We start from the raw sequence: 11,315 nt of genomic DNA, 5'->3' as shown, positions 1-11,315 counted from the left end.
GCTCTTCCTGTTCACCCAGTCCAGCGATTTCCACGGGAAGAGGCTGGAAACAAGGAAGTAACAGAAGCAACAGAGTCAACCATTCACTCATGTGCTCTGTGCCCGGAGTGGCGTACCAAGTCTCTGCCTGTATAAACTCTTACCGGGTTGTCTCAAGGGCTGGATTTGCTATGGCTTTAACGCACGCACAGATGCCCTGGCCATTGAAAGCCTAATGTGGCCATGCCCTTACCATGTGTAAATCCATCTGCACTCAGTTCATGAAAAAAACATCAGCAATTACAACAGAGCCCAGGAGACAGATTCACAGTGAAAAGGCAAATTGGAAATGGGAAACTCAGGATGTGTCTCAAACAGGGTTGCGTTTTGTCCTGGTCCCTTAAAAACACACAAGACCAGATCTGGAAGGATAGCCTCTACGTCGCCGGCTGCCAGGTTGTTGAGCATGGATGTGTTTGCGTGCACAGCTCACACATGCATACACCAGTACACCTTGGCTAGTAGATAACTACTGAACTATTTCTTGCAAACAAGTACCCATTTCCCATGGTTTCTGCAAGCAGAGTTTAGCCGCTTGGAAAAACCTTGGCTCATCGAATATTCCACAATCTGGGACTTTTAGTATCTTTTCTGCTCACCCTGGATTTGCTGCTTCCAGGGTATCCATATTGCATGTGTGTATATTCACTGCATGAGTGTGCTTAGGACTGGAGGTCTTTGCTCAGCAGGGTAAGCAGGGCACGCTGCTGATGTGCATGTTGAGAGCGGTGTGTGGGAGGCTGGAAGATCAGCGCTCTGAGCCCCTTGGTTGCATGAGCACTGAATTAGCCAGGTGAAAAAAAAATTACAATAATTACAGGAACTGCTGGTTTATTCGTCTTCTTCACCTGTGTCTTTCCAGAGAGAGAGAGACAAAGAGTGAGACGAGCAGATCAAGAGCTCCAAGCACCCTTACCTTGTTGACGTGCTCTGCCATGGTGTGGTAATTCAGGCCAGCTTTGGACTTGAACTGCTTCTTGCAGTGCTGACATTTCAAGGCATCCTGCAGCTGAACAAATGAAACGAGGGTCACCCTGTGGGCAACGGCACTTCCACACGCTGCTGTCCTGGCTTAGCCCAGCAGAGACTATTCCGTGGAGCACCAGGCAATGGGACTCTGCAGACTACTAAACAGCCATGTCCTTAAATTGGACACTGGGATCCCAACCTCTGGCCTCAGCCTTCAGTCTGAGCATGCATACCGAACCTCTTTCTCTAAGGGGCTGATGCAGGTGTCAAACTCGCATGCTCCAAACTGCAGACGTGGGTTTCAGATATGGATTTCTGAGGTCAGGAGCATTTATACCTGGGGTCCTAGTTCTGCCTGGCAGAGGGATATAAACCCATAATCTACTAGTCACCCAGCGGAGCGGATCTTGCAGGTATCAGTCACACACCGGACTGAGATATGCCCCGCAGGAGGGGACTGTCCTACACTGAAGAAGCACTGGCTGGCATCACAGAGCTCTCCACGGCAGGGCGTTCCCCTCTGAATGTGACCTTGCTGTCTGACTTCTGCCTCTCTGCTCCAAGCAACCTCTGAACGGATGCATGAAAAAAGCACAATTCTACTTTACAAAGTGATGAAGCCAAGACTGACTTCAGCTGGGGGACTATCCAGATGTACGGGCACAGGGGAGACGCGCTCAGTGCAGAGAACTGAGACGCACTAAGTCTAGAGACAGAAAGTCGATGCACGTCCTACTGCACTCATCTGTTGCTTCAAGGGGAGCTTAGTCTATCTGCACCTGCTGCCAGCCCGGCTGTTTCTTCTTCTTAATTTCAGCTGGAAACTACCCTACTAATAAGAGATGAATTGGATGTTCCAAAAACTCATCCTCTACTTTGTTACCTCTGGGGAAGTGAATAAAAAAACCTCACAGCTACCCACTGGGAGGCACTCTCTTGTGCCTGGCCTCTGCCTGGCTAATCTTGGTCCAGGAACTAAAGAGCGTCACCGTAAAGACACGAGGGCCTTTAATTTCAGCCGAGGCAGGCTTTTCCCCAAGTGAGCGATGCTAAAAATGGCACATTTCTATCCGGCCCCCACAAAAGACGACCTGCTCGTTTCAGGTTCACCTGGATGCTGCTGCCCCGTGGCTCCTCCGAGTCCTGCTGCACCCTGAGCAGTTCTGCCATTTCCCTGGCAGGGCCCGCAAAGGCTGGCATCGCTGCCTCATTGGAGTTGACTGGGATTGCCTCTCACGCTGGGCGGTGGGTGGTTTCCGGGAACAGGACCCCAGCCTCCTTCCCGGCATGCAGCTGTAAGGCTGACCAAAGACCCCTCGTGCTCCTTGCAATGCCCGGTTGCCATCCCAGACTCTTGGGGCTGCTGGCAATCGACAGCAATCCTGATTTACAGCGGAGGAGCAGCTGGCCAGGACTGAGGCAGTACAAAGCAGGAGCTAGGATTTCCTTGGGGGGATTTTTCCTGGGATCAGAAACCACTTGCAAAATGATGCCGCAGATCAGCCAGATTAGATCCTGCTCTGCACTGCCCCAAGGTGCCAGTATCCTTTAGCTTCCCTGATCAATGGGTCTGGATACCGTCTCTGCACACCCACCTGCCTGCTCCCCTGCGAGAGACTGGCATCACCATGCTCAAGGGAATTTGAACCCTGTGCAGGCTGGTGGGTCCCACAGCCCTTTGGCTTTCCCCGCTGGCCTACGATGGTGTTCAGAAAGCCCGACATGTATTTAAGAGCCAACAGGCAAAAGCCCAGCTGCGCGGAAGTCAACGTGAGCATCGCAACGGGCTTTGATGGAGCCGGGTGTCACCCACTATCAGGCTAATGGTCTCCTGCTCCTCTCAAAGGCTGATGCGAGGCGGAGGTGGCATTTATGGGAAATGAATGTGGAATCAAAGCTGAGACACATATTTTCAAGGCAGGAGGCATCGATCCTATGTTGCCGTTCTAGGAGAGATGCTTTCTTTCTAGTACGCCGGGTGATGGATGAGGACATAAGATGGATGGCAGTGCAGCGGGGATACCATTTATCACTGGGCTATTATTGACCTACAGCTTCCCCAAAGACCTAAGGAACATGCCTAGCCTGGGCGTTTCTCTCTGGGACGGGCTTGCATTCAAGCACAAGGCGACCTGGCTTGATAGAAGCAGGTCACACGGGGAGGTTATACCCCCTGGGTTGTGCAGGAGGTGACAGAGGGCTTGTTGGGCTCCAGAACTGATTCATTTAGCAGCTGGGAAGAGGGGGAGAAGCCAGCTCCCTCCAAGCCCGGCAGAAAATGCTCAGGCGTCTGCAGCCTGAGGTTGTCCAGGAGCACCGTTATGTTACTCCTGGCGCGCGCAAACCTGGCCCCCCTCGCCCCAAAAGCGAACGACCATGACAGGCTCCTACTTTCTGACAGACGTCCATGTGCTTTTTGAGGCCCACGATGGTTTTCCTGGTTATGATGCCGCAGGTGGGGCAGGCAACTTCTCCTTTCTCATTGATCTCCCGCTGCCACTGCTCCTCGGGGCTTACTGCGAGGGGAAGAAACGGAGAACGAGGGCTGAGAGCCCGGCCCTAGAGAGGCAGAGACCAGCCCTCCCAGAGCTCAGAGCCTGAAGGAAACAGGGAGGGCTGGGAGGCATGGATGGGGGCAAAATCTCTCATGCAAAAAACCCCAAGTTTCAGGGCTGCTCTGAATTGTCCAAGGGACAATTCTCCTTCTCCAAGGGAAGGAGAGAATCGGTAGCTGCTTCGCCATCAGGGGAGAGAGCACTACATGAGCCCTTCTTCCTCCCCCACGAGGTCTGCTGAGGACTTTTCCACCTTGCTTGACAGCTTGATCTAACCATCCCCAGCTCATCGGAGATGCCTGTCCACAAGCAGAGCCCAGAGCTGCTCTGAAGGGTTTAAATACTTCTGCGTTTCAACCATGCAACAAGTGGAGAACACTTGCAGGGTGGGCACGGTCCCGCCACCCTCTACCCCCTTGCTGCTACACGTGTCCCTCGGGGGCACTGAGTGTTGGCTGCAGCCCAGGGTGGGGATGGAGACTGGGCTGTGTCAGTGCTCCTTGCTGGGACTTAAAAGCCAGAGGTTCCTGGCTAGCGGGTTTGCCCCTCCACTTAGGATCACTGATTACCATATTTTGGGGTCACAAAGGAATTCTACCCTGTGGTCAGACTGGGATGGACTGGGGGGAGGGTGGCCTTCCTCTGTAGTGGGGGGGCATGGCCCCTGCCTAGGATCTTGAGCGTATATCAATAACCTTTTGCAGCAGCAGGACGTTGGCTGCCGTGGTCCGCCTTTTACTTATGGCAGGTTGGGGTGTGATGTCTTGCGTTGTGTCAGGGCTGCCAGTAGTTTTGCTAACAGTTTAGAGTATGGATTTATATAGGATAGTTTCGATAGGGCTGATTCTGCCTTGGGCAGGGGGTCGGACTAGATGTGACCTCCCTTCCAGCCCCACTTTTCTAGGATTTCATGCCTCCTCACTTCTTGCTCAGGCCACCATCTCACTGACTTCAGCAAGGGCCTTTCCAGAGGACAGACAGGCCTCTGTCTGACCCGGTTTCCGTGCAGCGGGGAATCCTCGCATGCCCGGGCTCAGCACATTCTCCGTTGGCCTGACCTGTTGGAAAGTGTGGAGCCGCCTCCTTTTTCCCGCCTCCTGGAGGTTTCTTTTTCAGCTCGTCCGTGCTGCTGCTCCCCTCCAGCTTCTTGGCTCGATGTGCTTTTGCTTTGTCCTCAGCTTTTATGAGGCCTGAAGAGGGAGAGGGCGTTTTTAAAATGCAGGAGGATGAACCTGGAGCGGTGCCCGGTTTACAACAGCGGGACTGGAGAGAAGCTGTTGGAGAGAAAGTAATCTGAGTGAGCATCATTTCCTGGGCAAAAGCCCCGTCACCCACAGGCACAAACGCCCCAGAAGCTGATGGTAGGGCGCGCCGCTTCAGGGCAAGGCTTTGAGTCGGCAAGGAGGAGCTCTTGATCATGACGGGGGAAGGCTGGGGAGTGGGAAGCGTCTTCCTGGAGCCCAAATGAGCTTGAAAGAGGATGCGGCTTGAGAAGCATCAGGTACTGGAGTGATGTTTCCTCCAAGAACCCAAGCCAAGGGCAGCCGCCGTTCTGGGCTGTGATACCCGGGGAGCCCCCAGCCCTTTCTGGCCCCAGGCCCCGGTGCTATGAGACAGCGGGACTGGGAGAGGGCGAGTGCCAGACACAGATCCCCCTTTGCTCTGGGTGGAAGAGGGATCAGCAGGCAGCAACCTGCTTGCACACACAGGCAGAGGGAAAGGGGTGCAGTTCACCTTCCTCCCTAGTCATGCTTCTATTTTCCCCCCCTCATCCGGTTCACTGCTCAGAGCACCCCGAGAGCGGCTTTTCTCTGCTCTCCCATCGCTGAAGCTTTGTGCGGGAGGCTTTTAGGGCCGAATCCCCCAAGGAAAGGGAGCAGGATGAGATCACACTCCATGCATGGCAGGGGGCCAAAGGCTCAAAGGCATGGCCCCAGTGTCATCATAAGAAAAGCAGCAGCACCGTGGGATGCCCCTCGGTTGGGAGCATGCAGAAACCACCCCAGCGAGTGCAGTTAGCAGGCTGACCCGCCGGCCCAGAAATAGGAGGTGCTGGAATAAATACGCAGCAGGGGCACGGACGAGGGCAGCAAGAGCTGTTGGCACCGAGGTCCGGCTGGCACTCGTAAGTTTTGCCAGCAGAGCTACATCAGCATCCCCTTGCTGGTGTGGCTAAGCAAGCAAACCGCGCAGTTGGAAACAGCTGTGTTGACAGGAAAGGGCTTCTCCCAGCTGGGCTGACAGCATTCAGGGAGGCGCCATGGGACATCTCTGATGCAACTATAGCAGCAACAGCTCTGAAATGCAGACAAGCCAAAAAGCACGCTCTGGTCCGGGATCTTAGGCTGGAGAGGCGCGTACATTTTTTGTGCAAGGATTTGCAGGGTATTTTTGCACGAGACCTGCCAGGAGAATCCCATCTAGGAACAGCGCACGTGCGATGGGAAACGTGCGTCTGTGAGCACAAGGGCCTGAAATACTCTTCAATCTCTGGGCCCGATGGTTTGTAAACCAGGTTCTTTTGTGCCACCGGTGACCTGACAACTACCTGCTGGCACCTGAGACTGACGAAGGCTCGCGGGGGCTTGCGAATCTGGGGGTGGAGTTAGGAAGGCCACACGTGGCAGCCACACGTGCCCACACTTCTGGCCTGGCCCACGGCCCCGCACCGGCACGTTGAGTCAGAGGGGATTACCGAGCCCAGGCAGTGGTTGAGATCTTATTGTGAGATCAACTCATAAAAATGCCTCTCTGGGCTCTGGCAGCCCCCGGGGAAGGAACGGATCGGGCATACCCGGGTTCGCAGAAGCTGGGACACAGGGCTGGTGCCGCTGTTACCTTTCAGTCCGAACGTCCCTGAGATGGACGGTTGCTCCCCGGTAAATTTCTTAGGGGTTTTCTGTTTCCTTCCTGACTCGAGAGAGAGAAACAGAGACAGAAATTTGGTCAAATAACTATATTGCAAGAGCACAGTGAAGCACATGCAGAGTGCGGAGCCCGTGGCAGGAAGCGGGCAGGAAGGGACTGGCTTCCCCGCTTCCCTCTGAAGGCTTACACCCTCCTGGGATGAAGCGGGGATGGAAGGGCATCCCTCAGCTGCTCTGCTTCAGGGCACTTTACCCCCCACAAAATAGCAGCTGGGGTAGGGAAGTCTGCTTGGCTCTGCTCTTTCAGCCCTGCAGAATGATTTTTCTGGGGTTCATTGGGGTTACTGTCCATTGACGCTGGACTAATGGAGGCGAGACATTTGCTCTGCACCTGTGCACGACCCCCCATCTCTGGGTGCATGAAGCTGAGTAGCCCTGGGCTCTACTCTTACTGTGCTTCATCCTCTCGGGGTCCTCCTCCTGGAGGGCTGCCTGACCTCCCTGCTGCTTGGGGTCCTTGCAGCTCGAAGACTTGCCCGTCGGGGTGGCTGCAGCCACCGCCTCCGCCGCCGCGATCTGGAACTCCTTGCTCCTGCGGCCCGCCACCAAACACTCGCCGTTTTCGGGGGGCTCCCGGGCAGCCGCCTTCTCCATCTTTGCCTGTTTGGGATGGATGGTTGGGGAATCTGAGCTCTCAGCAGGTCTAGGGCAAAGCATAGAGGGCTCGTTGAAAGCGGAGTCCACAAACCAATGCTGCCGACGCCTTTGCCAACCCAGCAGGAAGGGAACTGGGGGCATCTCCCTTTCTCTCTCCTCAGCCTTCCCCTAAAACTACGGCCCAGAAGCTACACCACGCGGCCGGTACCTTTTCTTGCCACTGCTCTTGCTGAGAGACTTCTGCACTTTGTTTTCGGCTTTGCAGGCCGGGACCGGCCGATCCAAGTGGTTCCATAGCCGGTGCTTCTCCAGCTGGGTTTTGGACGTGAAGGCAGCTTCGCAGTAGGGGCAAGAGTAGGTCAGCTTCTCCGAGATGGCGCCCTGCAAGGCAGCAGGGGGGTCACACGTGCATAGACGCGGGAAGGGGAAGATTCACACATGCAAGCTTGGAGCAAAATGAATCCCCCGGGTAGGTGGGAGGGGGCTGGACAACATACTTCTGGGATCTCTGCAGTCGGGCACATTCTGGAGCTGCCCCCCACCCACGCCCTTGGACGCGAGGCTGGGAGCTGTCAGCGCAAGGACTGTGCCTAGCGAACACGGCAGGCAGGGGCTAATAAATCGGACACCCCCCTTTCAATGCATGTGGATTCCACGCTTTTAAACGGCCTCTCTGCTTCCCCTCTGTCTGAGGGGAGCCGGTAAAGCTTCGTCAAATTTGAGCACTTACGGTTCAAATTAAATAGAAGCCACCTGACGACCCTTTTCTATGATGTCTACGATAGAACAGCCCATTGGGTGCCTGCCTGGGGAACAATGCATGAGCTCGGAGAGAAAAGGGGCCTTTCAAGGTGTTAAAACAGTCCAGGGCATGGGTTGTGCCCGCCTGCTTGTTTGCAAAGTGCCTGGTGCAACCTGGGCATGGCTGCAGCAGAAACCATCACGAGCTCAATCGCCATCCACCCGCTGTAACGAAGCACCTTCAGCACCGCGTGCATCGACAGGAGCATCCCGATCCCGTCAGGGTAACATCTATTATACATCTCCCAGCACATCGCCCGCACCCTCCTCCCCTCCCTGCCACCCACCCCTGGGTGTTTGGAGATTATGCAGTTCTCTCGTCGGAGGTGAGATCGCCTGCTCCGGGAGTGGATGTCTGCACTCGTGTGTATACAGATGCGGCCACTTAGATGAAGGGGGCTGCCAAAACCCCCCAGCTTTTCTGGAGATGGGAAATTCTACTGAAATGAGGATTTTTTTTCTCTTTCTCAAACTATTGGTATTTTTCCCACAGTAGCTCCAATCATGTTTCTACAGCAGGAGCTTTGGGTTTTATGGTTTAAAAAGTCCAGATCATTTAAGATTTCTGGAGCTGTGGCTCTCTCCATCCATTGCTGAGCAGCACATTTGCTAAGCTGCTGAGGGGACAGAAAAGACAAGGGGATTCATACAAGGATGGGAGAAAAAAAGTCGTGGAAAACGCCTTTGGTTCCCTCTAGATGAGCTGCAGAGAGCACTGGTGAAACGCCCCCGATAAGTTGGTTGTGAAACAACCAGGGCACTCCATGATTTTCCTGTGCATCTCCAAGGAGTTTCCAAGAAGGTGCTGATATTTGCAGGATCCAGACGGCTTTGTGTTGACAGGGGGAAAAGGGCCCAGGGTAGATCAGGTGTGGCTCCCCCATGCCAAGCCTGGCTTGCACTTGGTCATCTGCAGCGTGGTTTATGGGGTCAAGGTCCAGCCCTGACAAAACTACAGCCCAAGCAGCTGCACTGAGGTAGCAGTGTGACCCTGTGTCTCCATCGGGGCAAAGATCAAGTCAGGGTCTGGCATGTGTTCACTACGCTTGACCTAACTGGGACCCCTTGCCCTTGTCCTGATAAGGACTCAGCCACTCCTCCATGTTCTTCCTGAGATCAGCCCAAAAGTAAAAGCCAGCCAGTTACAGAGCTTCAGTGAATAGGAAATCACTGGTAGTCAAAAGTGCAGGGGCCATTACCGTCAGGCTGGGAGAGGGAAAGCCCTCTGGAGAAGTCCCCTCCGACAGCTGGCTGAGCCTGCACAGTTACGGGGAGAGATGCTGGTAGCTGGGCCAGGGGAAGTGCAGCTTTCCCCAGGCAGTGGCACTGGAGAGAGATGGGAATTCAAGACAGGGCTGGAGACAAGTTAGGGGAAGGTGCCTAAGATGACCCAGGACACTTGTGCAATTTGGCCGTTGCATTGATATCATCCACCCACGAGGGTCTGTGAGAAGGGAAAAGGGGCCCGGCAAAGCAGAAGGATCAGCAAAATCAAACACAAACCTCTGTCCTTCTTACCCCTTGGCAGCGCTGGTAGTGGTACTTGAGGCCATAGATGCTGGGGAACTCCAGCCAGCAGCCTGAATTGGGGCACTTCACCCTGGAGTGGGCCTTGAACTCGTCCTTCCACTGGTTCATCAGGGTCAGCTGGGAAGAGGAGACAAGGCAGATGCAGTTGAATAGGTGCCTTGGAGCCCGTCGGGCCCCGATTCCACCCCCTGCGGCATGGTACTAGGGCTCAGCTCGGTGCCTTGGCCATGATGGCACGATGATGGAGTCGTAGCTCGCCTCTCAGTCCTCCGGGGAATTTCCCTCACTGCAAATGAAGTGCTTTCTGGCCCGGCTGGTGGCATAAATCACCCCGCAAGTCAGCTCCGTGATTTAACTGCCCCACATTTCATCTCGCCAGTAAATTGCCCGGCATCCTCCTCCGGTGACAACCGGCTCTGAGTGCTGTCCGTGCCACGGTGCTGAAATCAAACCGTTCCGTTTCCCCCGGGGAGACATCACCACCGCCCCGGGCAGCGTCCCGGGCACGAAACCGAATCTGGTGACGAACAGACCGGTAGCCGGGACCATCGCAGGGGAAGGGCAACGTTGGCAGGCAAAATACGCTGAGATCCCACCTTCACGGCACGACGGTCTGGAGGCAGCTGAACAAGGGCTAAGAAAGTGCCCAGGGCTTGCTTTGGCAATCGCGCCCCTCAAGGGCATCTCCCGCTGGCCACTCAAACCACTCGCTGCCCACAGTCTCAATCATTAACTCCGTCTCCTGTCCTGGCACTGATCAAATCCTCACCCGGCAATCCCCCTGGTGATGGAGCCCATAGCCAGACCCAGCATCATCCCCATGAATAAAAAAAGCATCTGTTCCACCCGTCAGCATCACCCCCACAAGCATATATAGACACACACACACACATTATATATATATATTTATATACACACATATACGTATACATACATATAAACACACACACAGACGTGCATACATATTGCACATACACATATATACATATACACATACATACATATAAACACACACACATTGCACTCGGTTTTCCAAAGGGCATGAACCCAATTGTACAGACAGTGACAGAAGTAAATGCCGAGCCCTATTCACCTGTGCAATGGGGGTGCTAGAGCATCCCTGGGTCATGAGCTCGTGGGTGCCCCGCATGTCTAGGGGCATGCAGGACCACTCAGCCCTGAGCAGGGCTCATCTCACTGCATCAACAGCTCACCCACGGTTCGGGGCAGCTGTCTGAGGGGAGACGAGTTGCTTTAAGTGGACTCAGTCCCTGCAACGTCCTCATCTCTGGGGCACATGCACAGACACAGCCCTGCCTTTCTTGCAGCAGCTGAGCGGACCCAACGGGCACAAGAGCTCCCACAACGGCTCCTGGGGTTTGTGTGTGGGCTTGCGCTTTAATAGGTGCTTTGCAGAGAGCTGGATGGGTAAGGGAGAGAGGAGGGAACAACTCCCAGTGTGAGGGGGGGACTGGGGGTGCTTACTGGGATGTCTTTGAGCGCCTGGTTCTCTGCCTTGGGCCGCCCTTTCTTCCTGCCTTCTGTCTTGTCACTGGTTGTGTTTCCTGCAAAAAAACACAGAAGATATGACCCCTCTCCCCCGGATCCAGTCCAGCACTTGGATTTAGCATACCTCACCCATTACCAGTCATGTCCCAGCCCGTCATTCTCCAGCTCCTCCTCCCGACAGGCCCGTTGCTGTCTCCCGCACCCAGAACCTTGCCAGAGGAACGGGTGAGATCTCCTCCTCCTTCTTTCTCGTGTTGGAGGATCCTGGCTTAGCCAGTATGCTAGAGATGAGATGGGCTCCCCAAAGGCAGGTGTCAAGGCAGACAGCCCTGCTGCTGCCCTTCTCTGCAGGTCGCGCTCAGTTTGCAAAAAAACACCGCTGGGTTCA

At 54.8% G+C, this 11,315-nt stretch overlaps 1 protein-coding gene across 6 annotated transcripts in view; it reads right to left on the bottom strand.

Annotated features, from left to right (window-relative positions):
* The window catches only part of ZNF512B (zinc finger protein 512B), a 33,312-nt gene that overhangs the window by 14,913 nt on the left and 7,084 nt on the right, over positions 1-11,315 (bottom strand). For 3 of the 6 annotated variants that reach the window (XM_025201678.1, XM_025201677.1, XM_025201675.1), the window contains 8 exons: positions 10,904-10,983; positions 9,392-9,535; positions 7,296-7,468; positions 6,883-7,133; positions 6,402-6,473; positions 4,622-4,837; positions 3,400-3,524; positions 956-1,048 (listed from right to left, as the gene is read on the bottom strand). In XM_025201678.1, coding sequence (XP_025057463.1) covers positions 956-1,048; positions 3,400-3,524; positions 4,622-4,837; positions 6,402-6,473; positions 6,883-7,133; positions 7,296-7,468; positions 9,392-9,535; positions 10,904-10,983 — 1,154 coding nt within the window. The remainder of the gene's footprint in view (positions 1-955; positions 1,049-3,399; positions 3,525-4,621; positions 4,838-6,401; positions 6,474-6,882; positions 7,134-7,295; positions 7,469-9,391; positions 9,536-10,903; positions 10,984-11,315) is intronic. The other 3 variants (XM_025201679.1, XM_025201680.1, XM_025201676.1) reach the window with 3 other exon arrangements.

This window comes from Alligator sinensis, unplaced genomic scaffold, assembly GCF_000455745.1.
Source record: "Alligator sinensis unplaced genomic scaffold, ASM45574v1 scaffold752_1, whole genome shotgun sequence".
NCBI classification, from domain to species: domain Eukaryota; kingdom Metazoa; phylum Chordata; order Crocodylia; family Alligatoridae; genus Alligator; species Alligator sinensis.
Note: the sequence above shows the minus strand (reverse complement) of the source record. Positions and strands in the feature narration are given on the sequence as shown.